This window comes from Miniopterus schreibersii (assembly GCF_964146895.1).
Source record: "Miniopterus schreibersii genome assembly, chromosome: 9".
Taxonomy (NCBI): domain Eukaryota; kingdom Metazoa; phylum Chordata; class Mammalia; order Chiroptera; family Miniopteridae; genus Miniopterus; species Miniopterus schreibersii.
This window is the reverse complement of record NC_138118.1, coordinates 74,455,888-74,477,221: the sequence shown is the minus strand read 5'-3', so window position 1 is coordinate 74,477,221 and position 21,334 is coordinate 74,455,888. Positions and strand designations below refer to the sequence as shown.

Below are 21,334 nucleotides of genomic sequence, written 5' to 3'. Positions count from 1 at the left end.
TAAGAATGAATGGACCTTACCTAATACTGTGCATTTTTTTTTTTAACAAGTAACTAGAAAAGTGCATCTCTTTGGGTCATCCATATTTAATTTACTTAAAACCCATGGTCATGTGAATTTTTTCCTTTCCTTCCACATGAAAGAGAATTATTTTTTCAAGAAGGCCAACATCTGGAAAAGCGCAGTACCCACAACCAAAATCTAGCCGTCCCCTTGGCTGCAACAGGCTTACAAATGTGGTTTCAGAAAATATTCTTTACTGGCCTACAGAAAGGAAAAGTGAAACCTTTTTAAAAGGCAAAATCTCCAGCAAAGCAGCTGAACACTTCCTCTCCCTCCGTGGCCTCTGCCCCGGGTTCCCCAGAAGATGGCCCTGTCACATGATAAAGATTAATCTACCAAATACAAGTAGTAACGTGGCCAATTCCTCTCACTGCTCCCGAGATTCTCCGCATGGACAGATGTTCGCCACTCTTTTCTAAACACTTCAGATCCAGAGGAGACGCGTATGGCGATGGCCCGTTAACACGAACTTGCACTCGCAGGGTTTGAACCAAGTGCCCCCGCCAGCCGGGGTTCGAGGAACTATTCACAGGATTATACTTACTGCTTTGTGTCTGGTGGAAATGCGTTTTATTTTCTTTATAAAATAATGGGTAATCTTTAAAATTGATTTTAGATGCTTCGAGGCATTACACCACAAAAGTAATGAGCACTAATGCCAATGCTATTGGACACAAATTCATTTTCGCTTTATTTCACGTCCAGAGCAATCCTGCTGAGCCTTGAACTGCTCGCGCCGTGGGGAACGGGCCGGGACCCACCCCACGGGCGCGGCAGACAAAGGGGACCGGAGCCCGCTGGTCGCGACCTCAAGGCTACTGTCTTCTTTCCCGGGCTATAATTCAATTTCCAATTTTACTGTACATTAGACCCATTAGTTCCCAGTGTTTGCTTTTCTGCTTAATGCTGCCATCTGGAGGCCACGCAGGAGAAAAGCGACAGGGAGCTGGGCACACCCCGCTCTCGGTTCCCAGGCAGGGGACGCGCTGGGGGGACCTCTGACCACCCGCAGGGCCTGAGGTTCAAAGACAGCACATCTGCTCCGCACAGCTCTGCGGTGTTCAATTCACTCGGCCCGGCCGGCGAAATTTATGCCCCCGTGCCCCACCGGTATGAGTTTTCAGCAAGCAAAAAGAATTTCTAATGTATTTATGATTTTTATTTTTAGTTAGATATTTCATTCCCAAATTAAAAATACGAAATGTGGAGAGTGTTCTCCCACGTGGCTCGGTGAGCGTCACTGGTTCATTGAACGCGATATCGGGTTTAATATATATCAGCGAGTGTTGTGACTGCCATCACCACAATATTAAATCTTATTTTTACCTTAGTCATATTTGTGCCACATTTTCCACAAACAAATCTAATTGCAGTGAATCAACTTCAAACTTAATATAAAGAGTACTTTGTAAAACAGTCAATAAAATGTCATCGTTATAAGCCTCCATAAAAATAAATGTATGCAATCCTTAAGCCTTTATAAAAGGAACAAAAAAATAGCCTCTAGAATTTTTAAGGAATTTGTGAAAAGCTATTTACAACCTGAGTCCAAAGTGATTCCTGTCCCCATGACAACTTTAAACTACACAGAGCAAAACCCGTTTTTCTCTTGAATTGGACACAGTCGAAAATCTGGTTTTCCTCAACGTGATTTTATTAGGTGGGTTATATATTGGTTCAGTTGAATATGTAGCTATGCAAAAACATTTAATCGTAACTAAGGATGCCCTGGGTCTACCGTACCCAGTGTGATGACGCACACACACATCTGTATCACATGTGGAAGGTTAGCAGTGTGATGTAGGAAAAAAATTCTAATTCAGCCTGTTTACCTCTTACCATGAGAAAAAAAGAAAAGCTACAGACCTTCACTGAAGGCGTTCATGAACTGTGCTGTGGTGCCCTCTACTGAACACAGACATAAAACTCTGTGCGTGTGTGTGCGTGTGCGTGTGCGTGTGCGTGTGTGTGCGCACAAAACTAACTGTAATGTTTCCATGATATCCTTTGGTAAAAAAAGAACTATAATATTCCTTAAATTTTAAAGAAATACAAAAAGCCTACATTGAAGGTACGTGTAGTTACGTTAATGGGATGACTTCAGTAAAGGAGAGTTAGCTCCCATTCGTGGCATCAATCAAACGTAAAAAATTAGTAGGGATGCCATTTTCACAGTTGGAGTCTTACCAACAGAGTTTATAATTTTAGCCTAGAACTTTCTTTTGCCACAGATACTAGTAGAAGTGACTTATAATTTATAATTATCCTGGGGTCCAAAGGGGAGGTCATAGCTTGAGATCAAGATTGAGGGAAAATGAATATATCTGAAAAATCTTGCAATCATACTGACCACATTTAACTAGCATTTAAAAGCTCTGCTAACTGTAAACTTGCCAGTTCCTGGGATTAATATAGTGCCTCCACCTTTCCTATAATTTCCTTGTCTATAAAATTGAAATGATACCTAACTCCTAATATTATTGTAGGTATTGAGATAAAATGTGTAAAAAGCTATACATATAGTAAGTGTTCAATAAATGGTATAAATTATTTTTTGGCACCTACTGAAAGAAACAACTTTCTAATTCCTCTATGAAGACTGGCCTGCATCTGTACTTTGCTATTAAATATAAATTATTTCACAAATTACCTTAAAATGAAAAAAAGCTGTTCTATTATATACACACACATATGCCCAGAGAGAGAGCAGCATCTTGGTTTCGAAGGGTTTGACCATATTAAGTGCCCCTGGTTCATAACTTCAAAACTTATGAACCTGATTTTTTAAAAATCTACCACACAAGTACCAGTACCCAGCCTGGCCCCAAAGTAGTCACTTAATAAACAGTTTTTCCTCTAATACATTATTTGAATGGCACAACCACCCAGTGAAGTCGGCAAAGCATGGGTAACATTATTACACTCTTTATAGCAAACCAAGGCTCCAAGGCATGAAGTGACATAGCCAAAAAATGCCCTGGCCAGTTTGGCTCGGTGGTTAGAGCGTTGGCCTGCAGACTGAAGGGTCCTGGGTTTGATGCCTCAGTTGCAGGCTCCATCCCTGGCCGGGTTGGGGAGTGTGCGGGAGGCAACCAATCGATGTGTCTCTCACATCAATGTCCCCCCCCTTTCTCTCTCCCCCCTTCCTTCTCCCTTTCTCCCTTCCACTCTCTCTGAAAAGCAATGGAAAAAATATCCTCAGGTGAGAATTTTTAAAAAAATAAAAATAAAAAATATAGCCAGAAAACAATCAGGAGCCAAGACTCGTGGGACACCTGGAGCCCAGCTTGTCGAGCTCCTAATCCAAGACACTTTTCACTCTGACGTCTGCATCAAATTCAGCCAGCGAGCAGCCAAACAACACAGAACACAAAAAGAACCGCGTGCAAGCCTAACTCCACTGCAGCCGAATGGCACTCGCTCGGGTCACTAATTTGGTAGGAGCAACTGCGAGAGGGAAGGTCACGTTCAAAACAATGAAGTGGTTCCTGGTCAAAAACACATGCCCTGCGATCAGCTAGCAACATAAATACAGAGACACATGCTGTCCTTTGACCTCACATAAGGAGACCTCTCTGCAGAGACAAGCAGCTCCCCAGTGCTGGCAGGACTGCGGGAACTGGCTGGCCCTGCCCAGGCCTCACAGGCAGTGGCCAGTCTGCAGCTTCCCTGAGCAGCATCTGGAGTGACAGGTCATTCTGCAAACTTGGACTGCAGGGACCACATCTTAAGGGAGAGGCCATCAGCCACCTGGGTCTCAGACAGATAACAATTAAAATCGGAGCAGTCCCCAAAGGGAAAAGGCAGGAATAACTTGACCAGGTCTTTGTTTCTCAAGCCTGTGATACCCAAAAGAATCCCACTGTAATGTTTTCCCAGGACTCGGCTCAGTTACTCGGTCTTCTGGCATCATGTCATTTTCATTCCTCTGGCTTCTTTTTATTTTACGGCCCTCCCTTCCCTCAGTTTATAATCTTGGATGTTTCTGTTTGTCTCCATGACCCCTTCAAAGGCAAGGCACTCTATCAATCAATAGCAATAATTATTAATATTCATGGGCATACTTAATGCCCAACGCCGTTATGAATGAGCCACATGGAGAGAAGGCAGTATATATTATTTCAGGCTAGCTCTAAGGTGCCATGTAGTGAACTCAAAAGGAGATTACTTCAGATCCTGAAGCTAGTAGAAAAGACAGTCCAGGAGACCAGGCCCTGCCACTTAATCAGCAGTCATACGACTCAGCCTATATTCTTTTTTATAAAATAGGAAGTTAGAAAAATTAGCTCAAATCTATTTCATTTTTAAGTGCATCAAACAAATAACGGCCAATACTCAGATACCACACATTATATGCCACACTGCTGTGAGTGCTTTACATTCATTAACTCAGGTCATCCTCTCAACAATCTTATAAAGTAGGTGCTATTGACTCGGCTTTACAGATGGGAAAACACAGGCACAGAGGGCGTAAAAGACTTGCCCAAGCGCCCAGCTAATAATCCCAGCCAGGATTCGAACCCAGGCAGTCTGGCCTCAGAGTCTGTGTGCAAACCAATGCGCTGTCCCATGGGATGGGAATTCCGGCATTCCAGGGTGGGGAAAAAGAGAAATTATAGTAGTGGGAATTTAAGTCGCCTTAACTACAGTACCTCCCATCACCAAGGAATCCAGAGTTAATAGCCCAATGAGACTATCAAACACCAATAAATACCCTCTTATAAATATCCCCTCTAAAGAGCAGAGTCAAGCTACTCATTTAGAAGAGCCCAGAAGGGTATTAGCAGCCCACTGAAGAGCTGACTTTCGTCCATCAATCCCAACTGTTGTAAATAAAGACAGTTTTCAAGAAGTGCCTTTTTAATAAGGCACATCTGTTTCCCGGCAGATTTTACTTTTGTCAGCGAAACTCCCAAGTAATTTGGCTCTGCTTTACAGCTTATGGGACCATGTATTTATCATCTGACTCAATTAGTTCATTGTTTTCTTTCTAGATTTGGTCCCGAATACGCACCATCAGATACGCGCCACAAGGTGGCGCTCTAATACAGGAAATGAACGGCTGGGATTCGCTCTAAATCATCAGATTTCGGAGACAATCCTGTTCCCCCTCCCTCATCACAGGATGCTCAGCTTTTGCAAAAAGCACTTTTCTCGAATCGCCTGTGTGGACACACGAGCTTCTGCACACTTACTTTCTGAGGAAATCCTCCAAACCCTGGCGCCGCTGATCCACATGCTGGCGATTGTTCATGTTGAAAAACAGGTTTTTAGATGGAAGTTCTGGCAGTTGTCTTATAAGAAAAAAAAAAATTATAATCATCAAATTAGGGTAGTTAAGTTACAGAAATCCCTCAAAGTGAAAGCAAGTTATGCATGATAATTATCACACAGTGATTACATATTACATATTAGTTATATAATAGGGATAAGAGAATATTCACTTAAAGAAAACCCAATTTTTAAACATTTTTGAGGCTTTTCATGGTTAATACCCATAAAAGTCAGTGGAATTCAAATGATAAATTTTGAATTCAGATGCCACAGCCACACAACTAACTAAAGTTATCATTACAATCAGGAAGAATGCCTATAAAAGCCTTCATAATTTATACACCTATAAATCGATGCATATCAAAGTTCTAAATATGGAATATAATAATCGAGTCTCCTCGATATGCTCTTTAAACCACTTACACCAGCAGTGCATTACTTTGGAGTCTCTGCCTCAGCCACACAAATTCTCTGTATCTTCTTCGGACACAGGATGTTTTCATTGTAAAACACATGCTATTGGTCTGTTCAGAGAAAAGAAAAATAAATATAAGCCTCACTTGAGGGAAAAAATGCTTTTCTTACATCTATAACTCACTATATGCCCCTCAAAATTTGTTTAAATAAGATTTTTAAAACCAAAAATACATTTTCATTTAAACCGGGCTCAAATCTTGCACATAAACCACCAATATGACAGCCCTGAGGACAGCTGGGGTGGCAAAAATGAGCAGGTTCATCTGGGGCGAGCCATTCACTCCCTGCGCCTCTGGCTCGCCTATTAGCACTGCTTTCCAAGAAGAATCATAACTACAAAGTCCTGAAGCATAAGCGACCAGTAAAAACTGAGAGTCATCCACTGTGTTTTAATACTGTCCACCTGTCCAAGTAGCTGCAGAAGCCTTTGGGGACTAGAGACACCTTCTCCTGGTCTCCAACATGACATCACAGAAGCGATCATGCCCTTGACAAGGCCAACACTACCGATCGCACAAATCACGGGGAGTCCTGAAATCACTTTTAAACAAGAGAACAGCATTTCCCTTCTCTAGTAGACACGCGAGGGAATGTGATCTGAGTTAGAGAGGGGTGAGAGGCACAGGGACAAACATCCCCACGGTGACCCAAATCCCAGGCCTGCTCTGCTATAGGGAAATCACTTCAACTCCAGTTTCTAGAGTGATAAAACGGGGCGCAGCGGTATGTACCTATTTCACAGGGTAGCTGTGAAGGTCGATAACAAGCGCTTGGCAAATGTTACCCATTAACATCATTACTAGTTACTAGATGTTGGTTTCCTTCCAGCTCCCCTAAGGCCACCTGCAGAGTCCCCATCCTCAGCAAAATGGCAGAGCTTCTCCTTTGGGTAACACAAGAGTTGGGCAAATGTTTGTCTACTGATTTTGTAAGATCTCCATCCTCCATTGATTTCAAATTTCTATTTCATCATCTTTACATTACCAAATGAGAACTTTTTGGCCCCCCAAATTTATATTATTTCAAGAACTATTATGCCACCATTTAATAAGCACCCAGCAGTTGTTTTCCTTGGGAAACGTGATTATGCGCGTTAGTTCTTAAACTGTTCCCAGGAAATGGATGAGTCTCTGGCATCCCTCAGGAAACCTGGGCTGCAGAGAGGTTACATTAAGGGACCTGCCCCTAACGTAGTGATTGGTCTCAATCGCATCATCTTTGACGACAGAACAGCAAAATGTGCTGGACGGAGTTTGTGGCACAGTAACATCCTGTGTGTGGATTTCAAAGCACCCCAGGGCCTCGCTCTAAGGTGATCCTTGGGGAGTAAGAAAGCAGGCCGCGCCGGCAGGTGTGGCTCAGTGGTTGAGCATCGACCTGGGATCCAGGAGATTGAGGTTCGATTCCCAGTCAGGGCACATGCCTGGGCTGTGGGCTCCTTAGTCAATCGATGACTCTCTCATCACTGATGTTTCTCTCTCTCTTCCCTCTCCCTTCCTCTCTCTGAAATCAATAAAAACATATTTAAAAAAAGGAAGAAAGCAGGCCATTTGCACCAGAATTAGTGTCCTAACAAGGCCGGGGCAGGTATCCTGTCGGTGCTCCCTCCCCAGAGAGGACCAGGCCGCTGCGGGGACCCTACCCCAGGTACTCACTGGGCCAATTTCAAGTCCCTTTCATTTCTCTGTTCAGATTCACTGTGGATCCAATAACTGGAGATCCAGCCGGTGCCTGCACCTGACAAAGGTCCATCTACCTCTAAGTCCTTCATTTGCAGAACAAGTTCAGGAGAGTGTATATTATTGATTACCCACCTCTAGAGTCCACTTGTTTAAAATTCCAAGTAAATGCTAAGATTTCAGAGTCACCTGATATCATTTCCCTTGAGGTTAATTTACAGGGGTCAAACACCGGCTTCTCTACCTGCAAAGCTCTATGGGTATAGCACCTAAGGGAGGCTGACCAGGACTCTCCGAACCCCCCATCGATTCTTAATTGCACAACAGGATCAGAGGACGCTGAGATCACTAGTTTATTACATTCCTCTAAATCTATCTGCTTGTGTCTGCTACCTACCAGGCCAAGATTTATTCATTGTCAATCTATTAGCATTTCAGAGAAACGCCAGAACATCACCAAATAATATTTGTGGAACCCATCATTTCTGGCTCCAGGTGGACACTTCTGAATCCATATCATGCTACTTGAGTAGCAGAGAAAGACCTGTGCTGTCATAGCTCCCTGAGGGGAATCAAATGTCACACCTACCATCAAGCATGTGACACGACGCACAAATGTTTTAGAGGAAGTTAAAAGGCAACTAAAGAATTCGTTTCATTTCCAAAGGCTTAATCTTACATATTTGTGTTATAATTTCCCACACAGAATTTACATCTGTGCGACTTTCTGAGCAAACCCAAAACAAAATCAAAATACAAAGTGTACCCTGGCAATGGCCTTCAACACTACCATCAAAAAAGCAGCTCTGAGTTTTTACTTTGTTTATTTTCTAAATTGGAGAACCCTGAGGGGAAAAAAGAAAGGAGAAAAAAAGAAAAGTTTTATGTCTAGTGATTGTGTGTCCAATATACCAATTTAGCTACTTACAACTTGTGCTATGTTGTCACAGATAAAACCTGGGCTGTTGCTATGCTCCCGAGAAAAGTCTAGACTAAATCAGATGGGAAAAGTGACTATAGGCATGATCAAGGCCATAAAACTCTAACACATGGGCCAAGTCCAGCTTGTCACTTGTCTTTACAAATAAAGTTTTATTAGAACACAACTACACTCATTCATTGATGTCTTATTTATGGCTGCTTCCACCCTCCAAGAGCAGAATCGAGTAGTGTTGAGAGAGATTGTGTGGCCCACAGAGCTGAAGACCTTTACTACTGGCCCTCCACAGAAGTTTGCTGACCTTGTTCAAGATGATCACAGAAGGCCACAAGCAGCGTAACATTGCTCAAGAGATTATGACGGAGCATTATTTCCAAATAAAGAACATCATTTCTGGTACTTTACTTGTGTTGATTACTCAGAATCTAGACAAAGGCTAGATAATTGCACATATTCAGTTCCTACTTTCTCAGTCTACATATAAAACACTGCAGGTCTCTTCTCCGGAGAACTCTGCATCCTCTTAAAACAGAAGATTTATCAAGCGATATATAGGGTGTCCCAAAAAAATGTATACACACACTTTGAATAATTATACAGGCACTGTTTATTAAAACACACTTCATTTTCAAAATTGAGCTATCAGCTGTTACATTTTTGTGACGATATATGTATACAGTGTATACATTTTGGGGGGACACCCTGTATTTATTACCCAGAAATATGCTGTAACAGATCATAAATACCATTAATGAGGTATAAATATTCTTTAACTGTGAATTTTAGATGTAGGCACATCTTCGTGCAGGCAATAAACATTAAAATATTAATATTAACAAAGGTACAAAAAAGAATTGAAATAAGAAAATTTTCAACTTTAGGGAACATCTTACTACCTCCTTTAAGATACAAGCATTAGTAGTAATCATTAAAATTCAGTTCTTTGAATTAGGAAAACTTTACAAATGTCCACTGTAAGTATATCATAGTATTTCATCAAACACATGCTACTAAAAATCACTACTGACGGCGTACTTACATGAATACATATCTCGTAGTCGATATAAGAATGCCAGAAGTCCTCCTTCTGAATCCTAGGGTCTCGAACCCAGACACTCACGAACTCCTGTAAGGGCATCACAAACAGAGAGCTGTTTGGGGACTGCAAGTGGGACTGGAAAGAGATGAGAGAAATGACTGTGCTAGAGCAAAGCGGAAATGAGCCTCAACCAATGTGGTTACGATCCTTTAAAAAACAAGAAGTTAATGAATTGGGCACCATAGAAAGCCCCCAAAAAAAGAACACTTTTGCCACAAAATGGAATTTTTAAAATAATTCAAAACCAAGCTGGGTGCACTTCTGGAGAGTTTTGCAGGTTATGTGAAGACAGTAAGAAAGTATACTTTACAACGGAATCTTAATTTTCAATCATGAAAAATAGGTTCATGTTTTTCTCAAATTTTAAAAGCAGTCATTTCTTATTTCTTCATCTCTCTAAATTAAAATTATAGGCCCTGCGTCACTTCCCAGAACCAAGTAAGGGTAGCAAAGGTCATGCGGAAAGCAAGCAACAGGGTTGAAAATGATTTGGGGTATGCACCCCAGCTTCATGAGGATAGGCTTAGTTAAAAACACTGCCCTGGCCTGGCCGGTTGGCTCAGCGGTTAGAGCGTTGGCCCGCAGACTGAAGGGCCCTGGGTTCATCCCGGCCCAGGGCAGGTGCCTCGGTTGCAGGCTCAATGCCCGGCCCCCGGTCGGTGTGCAGTGTTGTTCAGTGGTTAGAGCGTCGACCTGCACACCAGAAGGTCTGGGGTTCGATTCCCAGTCAAGAGCACGTGCCTGGGTTGCAGGTTCAATCCACACCCCTGGGCAGGGCAGGCAACCAGTTGATGTGTCCCTCTCACATCGATGTCTCTCCCCTCCTCCCCTGCTCCCTTCCACTCTTTCTAAAGAATCACTGGAAAAAATATCCTCACTCCTTGGGTGAGGCTTAACTATATATATATATATGTATGTATATAACAGTGACCACCAAGGAAAAAATGAGAACATGTATAACAAAAATGTATTACGCTTGCATGATAAATATTAAAGTATAATTTATTTGATAAGTATTAAAGTATAATTTATTCAATTGGTGATTATAAATTTGTTAATGGAATTTAATTTTTAGTATTTTAACTTTTGGGTTAAAAAAAGAGGGATTTCAAGGCTGAAATTTTAGCCATTTCTTACTGCTTTCTTTGACACACCTGAGAGGCAGGCTGCAAACATGCTGGAGCGGAAGGGAAGAAAGAGTGTGGGGTTTTCTGGACAGAGCACCCTCATTCTATTAGGCAGATACTCAAATGAGAATTTTCAGTACAGAGTAATTTAAAAAGGAGAAACACAGTCCACAGTCCCTGAAAATAACCTTCGCCACCTATCAAGTTCACCTTCTAAGACAACATGCACTCTGTCCTTGCACTGCAGACCTCTGCCCCACCACCGGCCCTCGTTAATGTTCCAAAAAGTCTTATTTTAAAATCTTTTCATTATGCATTTTTAATGTCATTCAGAAGACAGAGAGGCAATAAAAATGAGGTAACAATACAGTGATGCTCTAAATGTTTGGGCTATTATTTCTCAAAAGCACTTTCTAAATTGTAAGGGGCACCATAAAAACAATTGTGAAAGCAAAGTATTTGTAATAGCCCCTCACTCCATATAGTGTGATCGGGTTAGGGGTGAAATACATCCTGCCTGGAGATGGAAACTGAAGGAAACTAAACCCAGGCAAGGCCGTCAGTCTGTCCACATTTCACCTTGTCTCGTGTGTGTGTGTGTGTGTGTGTGTGTGTGTACTTTATGACTTCTTCACTGGCACAAAGATGAATATATTACTATTATATATTAAAACCTTGTCTTTGACCTAAATGTTCATTTTTTTTTTCCTGATTAAAAAAAAATTTTAACATTTTCATGGGCCCCTAAAAGCACTGCGGGCCCTGGGCACTGTGCCTAATGGAGGTGGGCTGAGCCTACACGCTGAGCAAGGGACCCCGCTCTGAGCCAGATGGCTCCTAGTCATCAAGTCACATGTGAGCCACGCTGCCTCGCCGGGGACTGGCAGCTCTGTTTTTCCACAGGAGAGGCAGAAGTCCTCAAATATACCAAAAGGGAAATTAAGTATTTCCAACAGCTCAATGTTCCATATTAACAGAACACGCGCACCTGTGGCTGAAACGGGGGCCTTGGCACAGGTCAAACAAAAACGAAAGGCCAGAAAACACATTGTCAATTTGCTACAAACTTGTGATTTCAAAAAAATGTTTCTGACCGTAAGCTATGAAATCCACATACCCCCGAACACTCAATCTATTACTAATCGATGATGAACGATGACAAATCGTTCCGGAATAAATCCGGTCTTCTTTTTCCTATTTGTTTGCTGTTGTCCAGTTGTTAACAAATATGAGTAACACGTCCCTTTTCACGGGAAGATCACCGAAACTGCGGTCACAAGACTAGGGAAAAATTCTGTCACCCACTTCTTAAATTATGAACTTATTCACTGAGCCTCTGTTTCCACATCTGGAAAATAGGAATAATGCCCGTGCAACCTACCTCAGCTGTTTAATTAGAAGAACCAAATTATAAAATACTGGTGAAAATACTGGGCAATTTTTCATTAGGTGCTACATGAACATAGAGTATTATTATATTTTTCTATGTAAACTATTATGCCATAGAAAGGGAAAGGCTTCTAAACCCAAGCACTGAGGTCCTCATACAAACACTGGCAGTAAGGAAAGGTTAACCAGCTGTGTATGTTCTTTAACAGCAAAAACTATTAAGAATCCAACAGCAAACACCCACACTAATTTTTCAGGGAAAGGCGGAGTGACCTGACGATTGCATAGCACTTCCTCGGAGCAAGCCCTTCGGATATTTGTGAAAGGAATGGACAGCATAGCGACAAGTCTGCAGAGTCTCTTTTCTTCAGCTCCGTGGGTAGGTAGTCTCAGGTCTACCATTGTTACTACTCATTAAGTTTAATCTTTTGGGATAAGGGGACGTTGAATACTTATTCTAAAACCATGCTGGGGGGAAATGGTAGGACACAGTGAAAACCTTTAACTTGGTTAGAGTGCTAAATGCCCCCTTCTCCTGCGGCTGCCGGGCTTCCCTCCTCCCTGTTCCCTCTCTTCTTGGTTCTGTTTCATGCCGCTGCGGCCCCGAGGGTCATCCAGGCTGCTCTGGTTCAAGGGCCACCTGCCCACCATTAATTGCTGCGAGGGCTGCTAATTGATCTCCGGGCCTGTATCCAATTCATCCCCCACCCGAAGGCAAGCATGGCTCCAAAGCACACATCCGATGACGTCATTTTCCTGCTGAAAATCCTTCAAATCCTGCCCCATGACCTTCAAGATCAGGTTCAAACTCCTTCGCTAGCACAAGGGAGCCTTCCAGGGTGTTCACCCTGCTTACCTCCGAGGGCTGAGCGAAGGTCCCCACACACAACGTGCCATTTCATACCTGCACGCCTTTGGGCAAGCTGTTCTCTCTGCCTGGACAGCTGTCCCCACCCCACTTTCTGCTTTGTTTTTCTTCTTGGTTGTCTTCTTTTATTTTCTCCTAACTCCAATTCAGTGTTCAAAAATGCAACTCGGTCTCTGGAGATGCTCAGATTCATCCACTCTGACTTACAGGTTTGACCCCCCTAAGCCCCTGCCTCTGGGCAGACCTCGCTGCCCAGCTCGCCGCACTAACCGTACGGTAGTTACCCGCAGGTCTCCTCTAGCAGGTGCTGAGCTCCTTTAGGAAAGCAGCCTGTCTCCTAGGACTTGAATGCCTGGTGCATCCAATGCATTCCACTATCCTTAATGAATGCATGCATGCCTGCAGGAGTGAGTGAATTGCCTTGGGGGGGTAGCTCAAACTTCAGTTGAAATAAAAACCTCCATCCACTTGGGTTCCAGGGCTTCATGAACAGCGATAAGTTATTTAGCAGCTGCTCTAAAGTTTATCTTAAGTGAGCAAGCCCCTTCCACTGAGGGTGCGCCGATTAACAGCACATGCTGCCAGGGGATGTTTCAGACCCGTGAGGACTGTTTCCCACCGCCCTAAAGGACCCCAGAAGCACCTATTTACACAGAAATCATTGAAAAATCATTCCGATAGCTTCAATAACTTGGGTCCCCGAAGGCCTGTACCAGACAACAATTTGTTTGGCTCGTTGAAGTTAAAATATGTACTTGGAAGTAATAAAAGTACACTTATTTTAAAATATCCTGTCGCTCAGATGGGCCTCCCCTCCCCCACCCCGCAATTAGGAGGAATTAGGGAAGTTCAGCCGAGCTTCCAGCTACAAATCGCACACCCAGGAAGCGGGTGCACCTCCGATCCCCTAATTAGACACGTCCCTCGTGGCGGTGCCCGCCATCCGTCTCGGGGACGCCGACAGGCCGCCCGCCACACAGGGCAGCTCAGGGCTCCACACCTCCAATCATATGGATTTCCTATGAAAATTGCTTCGGCAGCAGCAGTTACTCAATTTAATAACCTTATTAAACACTTTAATGACTTCTTGGGCCTAATGACGGTATCTAGGATGGAGGTGGAAGCCAGGCAGAGAATTAAAAATTTAAACTCACTGATCCCTACTGTTCTCCATGGGAAAACGGGCTTCTGAAGAGAGCCCGCTAGACTCTTTGACAATCTAATCCCCGTGTCCTCTTATAATAATCGCTCTTTGATTTTAATATACTCTCTCTCCCCACACCACCCCAAGTTCAATCTTTGTCCACTTACCCACCTACCTTGTCTTTTTTTTCTTTCTTAGCCCTGATATGAGATGAAATTAACAATAAAAATAGCTGTATTGTACGGGGCACTGACACGGGCCAGGCACGGTAGTAAGTGTTTCACACGTGTTTTGCTTTCATCTTGACAGCAATCCTAAGAGGTCAGTAATATCAGCATCCCATTTTACAGACAAGAAAAAGACGGCTTCTAAAGCTTAAGCAGCTGGCCCCAAGTCAAACGGCCAAGAGGCTGAGGGAGGTTTCAGATTCAGGCCACCTTGCTCCAAAGCCTAACCTCTCAAACATGTTCTCTTCAGTGGCTCTTTTAGCAATACTAAGTCTCAGTCACTTAAATTTCACTGTAATTGCATTATTTTGGAGGGGAAAACATTATCTTCTTTGCTATTCGCTAAAACATCCGTTGAAACAACATGGTCTTCTGAAACTCTGTACCGCGAGACTTTGTATTTCATTTTTCCATTTCTAGCTCCAAGCATAGGATCAGCACATAGTTAGTGCTCATGAAATGTTTGAGAGTTAATTAGATTACAAATAAGATTAGAAAACAAAGGATGTACAGGTTCTGCATGCTGAAAATTACAGGATGCTGTTAAAAGAAATCAAAGAAACATATGCACATACTTCTTTGTATACGTCTATAAAATATCATGTCTCTACTGTGTTCATGCATTAAAAGACACATCATAATAAAGAGACAAATTCTCCCCGAACTGATTATAGGCTTAATGAAAGTTCTGTAAAAACCTCAGGAAGATTTTATTTTTGAAGATATAGATAAGCATATTATAAAATTTACATGGAAAGGCAAAGGCCCTAGAGAAGTCAAAATAATTTTGAAAAAGAATAAAGCAGGGAAAATCTCTGTTGCTGAGACCTATAAAAATATGCCCAACTGAGTGTTGACAAAGGTGTGAAAATAATTCAGTGGAGGAGAGAGAGCCTTTGTAGTAAGTAGTTCTAGAACAACTGGACATCCACAGGCCATAAGGGGAACCTCAACCTACCCCTGGCACCTTACACAGAAATTAATGCAAAATGGGTCACAGAGCTAAATGTAAACATAAAACTTTTAGAAAAAATACAAGAGAAAAATCTTGGGGACCCAGGACTAGACGAAGAGGTCTTAGACTTGACACCACAAGGACAAGATATATAAGAAAAAAAGTGACAGACTGGACCTCACCCAAACTAAAAAACCTCTGCTCTGCAAAAGACCCCGTGAAGAAGTTGAAAAGACAAATTACAGACTGGAGGAAAATAGTTGCAAATCAAGCATCCCTCAAAGGACTTGTATCTAGAATATACAAAGAGCGCCCCAAACTCAGCATTTAAAAAAGCAAAGAATTCAGTTAGGAAGCAGGCAAAACACATGAAGAGACATTTCACCAAGGAGGACAGATAGATGCCAAGAAGCACAGGAAACGATGTTGAACATCATGAGCCGCTAGGGAAACGCACATCAACGCCACAATGTCCATCACCACACACCCAGCACACTTTCTAGGGGCATTAGCACTATTTTTTATTTTAGCCCTTTTGATAGCTGTAGCATTTAAATTTTCCACTGCAGTCTAGCTTTAATCTTTATAGTACAGTAAATATGACTGTTCTAATGGTAAAATATTTACTCAGATTACCAAAAAATGAGTAGAGACAAAAGCTAACAAAGCAAAATCTCTGGGTATTAGTGGGTATTAATCTTTCATAGCCTCGATGAGAATTTTCTATCACAAAAATGAAAACTTGTTTCATTTTGTACTCACTTTCTCAGGGCTTTTTTTTTCTTTTCCAATTCCAAAGTAGTGTTTTACACGCTTATGTGTTTAAACTGGAGAATCGTTCACGCATTCATTCATTTATCCATACAATTGAAATGTATTGAACACCAACTCTGTGCTACACAGCCAATGCTTACAGAATTTAATCCACGCCTTTTTCTCCAGAATTCCACTCGGAACTTCTGCACAATCTCAAAACTAAAGTTCAGTGCCCTGAGCGGTGCCGGGTTCGATTCCCAGCCAGGGCGCTGCGGGCTCGATCCCCAGTGAGGGGTGTGCGGGAGGCAGCCCATCGGGGTTTTGCTCTCACATCAATGTTTCTCTCTCTCTTCCTCTCCCTTCCTCTTTCTCTCTCTTAAAAAAAATCAATAACAGCCCGGCCGGGTGTGGCTCAGTGGTTGAGCGTCAACCTAGGATCCAGGCGATCGGGGTTCGATTCCCGGTCAAGGCACATGCCCAGGTCGTGGGCTCGATGAATAACTCTCTCATCATTGATGTTTCTGTCTCTCTCTCTCCCTCTCCTTTCCTCTCTCTGAAATCAATAAAGATATATTTTTTAAAAAAATCAATAACAGAAATATATTAAATATAAATTTTTTTAAAAACTAAAACTAAAGTTTAGCCATTTTACACACTACATTCTTTACAAATAGCAAGCTTGGGAGGCAGAAGGACTGTATCAAGTAACCTTCCTTTATTTCCTAATAATATTCATGACAAATAACCTAAAAGGCATACTACCAGGGATGTTACTTGCCACTTTATTGCCTGGAGTGTGCTTAATGCCATGTCCTTGAAGGTTTGAATGATGAATTTTAAGAAAGCTTATATTACTTCGGGATAAACAACCGTGGATGAGGTTCAGCGAGCCCCGCCTTTGCAGGACTTAATAATAGTTCATGATGTTGCAAAAGAAATTTAAAAAAATCGTTCATGATGCTGGAAGTTTCTTTACACAAGTCCTGTCCAAAATTAAGGAGTTACCTTTCTGTATCACATAATACATTAGGAAAAGTGCAATGGAAAAATTCATCTTTTTGCAACAAGAAATAAGAGCCAACCTGTGTTAAAAGGCACCACGAGGACTCAGTCAGCAAAATCCTGAATATGAAAACCTCTCCGGGACAAAAGATGGAGTTCCTTTAACCAATAAATTGCAAAGGGAGAAAACGGCAGAATGATGGACTTTAAGCAATATACTACCCAGATGCGATGTGTGGTCCTAATCTGGGTCATGATTAGAACAGCAAATACATAAATTTTCCTCAATGTAATCAGGGAAACGTGAACACTGACTGAATATTTGATGGTACGAAGGCACTAATGTTAATTATTTAAGGTGTGATAATGTGGTTTGTTTGTAAGAAGGGTCAGTTGTTGACATGCAGACTGAGATAGTTACAGATGAAATTCCAGAATGTCTAGACTTTGTTTCAAAGTAATTCACCGCCAGGGCAGGAGGGAATGGGTGGGGGTGGGGAGATGGCTTGGTCATGAATTAATAATGTGCTAATTATTGAAACCTTAGGTACAGAAGGGTCCATTATATTATTCTCGCTACTGTGTGCATGTTTAAAATTTCATAATGAAAAGTTAAAACCAGAGAAAGTAAAAAAAAAAAAAAGAGGAAAGGAGAAAGGAAGGGAGGGAGGAAGAGAGGGGACCCCTAGAAGACTGCTTTAGAAAAAGGAACAGGAGTGGCACCTGAAAGTGAAAGTTGGTCAGAAGCATGGATCTGAAAATGTGAACCATTTGTTTAACATGTACTGACACCATTCACATAATGATACCCTAATACTTATCCACCTTCAAAAGTAAGATTTTTTTTCATTATTATAGAAACAAAACATGTATGTGGTTAAAGATATACTTTTATTTATATATAAAAGTTCAACTACAGCCCTGGCTGGTTTGGCTCAATGGTTAGAGAGTCGGCCCAAGGACTGAAGGGTCACGGGTTCGATTCCAGTCAAGGGCACAAACCTCCGTTGCAGGCATGTGCCGGAGGCAACCAATCAATGTGTCTCTCTCACGTCAGTGTTTCTCTCTCTGTCTCTCCCTCTGTCTCTGCCCCTCCCTTCCACCCTCTCTAAAAAAAAAATCAGTGGAAAAAATATCCTCAGGTGAGAATAACAACAACAAAAAATTCAAATACAGGTGAGCACACCATGCAAATGAAGTCCTCCTACTGGGCCCCAGTTTCTTGCCTACCTACTTAGGACTTTTATGTGTAATTTATATTTTATATATATAATTGGCATATATACACATATAAAATTTTTAACATGAATGGAGTATGCTATAAATAGTTTTGTACCTTCCTTTATTCGCTGCACAATCTTTTAGAAATCTTGATATCTGAGCGTATATAATTCAATGTTATTTGTTTTAAAAAACGGTTTATTTTATAACTGTTTTAGATACACAGAAAAATTGTGAAGATAGCAGAGAACTCCCGTCTGCCCCACGCCCAGTTTCCCCTGTTATTATATCACATCTGACAGGCAGGGGGGGAAGGAGGAAGGAAGAATAACAAATTTAGTTTCAGGGAGTGGGAGAGTGTTTTGTCTTGTCTTGTCTTGTCACTCCCCTTCAAAGTCCCCAGCATCACAGGACCCCAGGTGGAAGCCCTGCTTATGGGAGAGTCTTTAATGATATTCATTGGTTCCAGCCCAGTCAGTCTCTAATCAACTTCCCAATATCAAAACCCTGCTCTCCTAGAGCAAGCCTCAAATGCCACCATCAGTCAGCATAACCTACCTTGACGACATATACGCCAAGCTTAGAGCCAACCCATCCAAAACAGGAGCACATCCCTCCCATCTGTCCCTGGAGGGCCCTGTCTCCTCCCTCGTGGCACGGTCCCCAGGGTGCCGGGAACCCTCCGGGCCCACGTGGGCCTGCTGCACTCAGGGTGTCACCCACCACAGAGCTGATGGATTCAGCGTCAGTAAGGTGTCGGTAACTGGTAGTGGCCACTGTGTTCAGCACGAAATGTGTACATTTTGAAGGCGGAAAAAAACCAACCCTCATCCTAAAGATACAAATCTCTAAAGGCAGAATTCAGCCATCGTGATGCAGGAGAGAGAGGAGATACACACACACGAAAGGAGATGCACACACTCTCCCATTTACACCGAGTGAGCCCTGGGCGGGGGAAGGAACCCCTGCCTTGGAGGGGCCGGGGTGTCAGGCCCCCAGAAACAGGCTGCGCAGCGGGAGGAAACTGCTTATTAACACACCGCAGAGGGTGGGCCCAGCGCGGCTGGAGGAGGGGGCTTCAGTAAGGCAGGAAAACCAAACTGCTCCTTCTGGACATCAGAATATACAAAGAACGAAAATGCCTCACTCCACAAAAGACACCGTCTGAGACGCGTTCCCTGTCACAGCCACCTGCCTTTTCATTAGGATTCTGGGTTCTGTCTCATTAAACAGAAGGGTTGATTCAGTTGGGTCCGTCTAATTATTCTTATTAAAATATGTAACCATAATATTTTAATTGTAAATTAAAGTTGCATGCATGAATGAGTCTGAATTCATTTTAATTTTACAATGGCCCAATGCCAAGGCCATTTTTATGGGGAAGATCCATCAGCTCGGATACTGCTCTCCTGGGAATTCAAACCCATGTGCAAATGGAACATGTTTAACTAACAAGGGAGACTCGCACTCCCTGTTCTCCTCTCTCTAGATTTATTACAGTAATAAAGCTATTTTAACAAGAGAGACTGCATTTGGTTCCCCACCCCCCAAATCTTTTAAAAAAAAAAAATTACCAAACTTCTAGGCTGGCACTACCAGTTAGGTAGAACAGAGATGTCACTCTGGGCTGTTTGAATCTTGAACAAGGATGGTAAATAGCTCTCAATTCATGTGCCAACCTCATGATTAATTAGTACCGTCTGCTGTGGGTGCCGGGAGTTTACACACACACTGCCCCTTGGTCTAGATTCTAGAACAATCAATGGGATTGTATTGCATTCAGCCCTTCCATATGCAGTTAGGTAGGACCTGAATAATTTTCCACCAAACAACCACCAGCCACGAGGATATTTAAAGACTCAGCCAAAACCTCCTCCACTTCTAACTGGCAATGAGGACAGGGAGCTGTTGAGGTAGGCGGTGAGATAAAAATACCTTTTATAATTGAGGCTTTAGAGACACCTCTTTGTGATTTCTAAGCTTAGTCAGACAACCTGGTGTGAAGTCTGGGGGAAGAAAGATTGTTCCAGGCGGTGGGAAAAACATCTATGAAAGCCCAGGGCCCAGAGTGCAGAGCAGTCAACACTAAATAAGCTCTGAAATGAGGAGTGAGAAGTGCGCTGGGGTCGGGGGAGGGGCAGGAGATGAGCCTGGAGAAGGAAACAGGGTCAGATCATAAGAGGTCTTAGAAACCTCATTTGGGAGTTTTGACTTTGTTCTAAGAGCAACGCATTAGAAGCCAGGTAATTCGGCCACATGTAGAAAATGGGTTGGTAAGTGATGAGCTTATATTACTCTATGCCCGGAATCTAGCCCTGTGGGGCAGTTTCATGCTGAGGGGCTAAAGTAAATTTCTGAATATTACACCTCTTTTCCTCTACAGTATTTTTTCCTTTTCGGCTGAAGGGCTCTCCAGTTTAAAATTCCTTAATGTGATAATACTATTACATAATTATTTATAATAAAGGAATTTTGCGAGGTCAGTAAAATGCTTTCTTTATGTAATTGGTTAAAATTTGTGTCTCGTTTCTATTCACTGAAATCAGTTCATAATAAAAATCAAGCGATTAAACCAACCCAGAAAAGAAAAAAAAAAAGCTTCTAATTGGAGACAAGTCTTTGTGGCTTTCACTAGCAGTTTTCCCCCAGAGAAGAACCTCTAAAATGTGCCTCTGGAACAGTACTGGAGATGGGCACGACCCCACTCCCTTGGCACAGCCGGCCCAGGTCAGGCCCATGCAGGTGGGTAGGAGCATTCACCTGACCCGAAGGGAGGTCTGGCCTCTGCCCTGGGCTCCTGGGAGGTGCCCTCAGGGCCCCAGCAATGTCCCGCCTGAAAGGAATCTTTGTTTGCCTGGCCTTTGGCCACTGGACAGTCTGACAATGTGAATATGACGGGGGCTCAGGGTCACGCTGTATCAGGTGTGACGCCTAAAGGAACTGGAGACTAAAGGTGTGAACTTGACCCCAGGAGGAATGGAGACTGAAAGTCAACCACACAGTAAACACTGAGCCCCAATGACACCAAGGTTTGGTGAGCTCCCCTGTGCATATTGTCACACACAGACAGCAGGAAGATGACTCCTTAAGGAAAGGACAACCAGAAGCTCCAC

At 42.7% G+C, this 21,334-nt stretch overlaps 1 protein-coding gene across 5 annotated transcripts in view; it reads right to left on the bottom strand.

The window, feature by feature from the left end:
- Window positions 1-21,334, bottom strand: part of SNX10 (sorting nexin 10) — a 56,390-nt gene that overhangs the window by 4,112 nt on the left and 30,944 nt on the right. For all 5 annotated transcript variants that reach the window (XM_081148128.1, XM_081148129.1, XM_081148130.1 and 2 more), the window contains 3 exons: window positions 9,473-9,559; window positions 5,761-5,861; window positions 5,259-5,357 (listed from right to left, as the gene is read on the bottom strand). In XM_081148128.1, coding sequence (XP_081004254.1) covers window positions 5,259-5,357; window positions 5,761-5,861; window positions 9,473-9,559 — 287 coding nt within the window. The remainder of the gene's footprint in view (window positions 1-5,258; window positions 5,358-5,760; window positions 5,862-9,472; window positions 9,560-21,334) is intronic.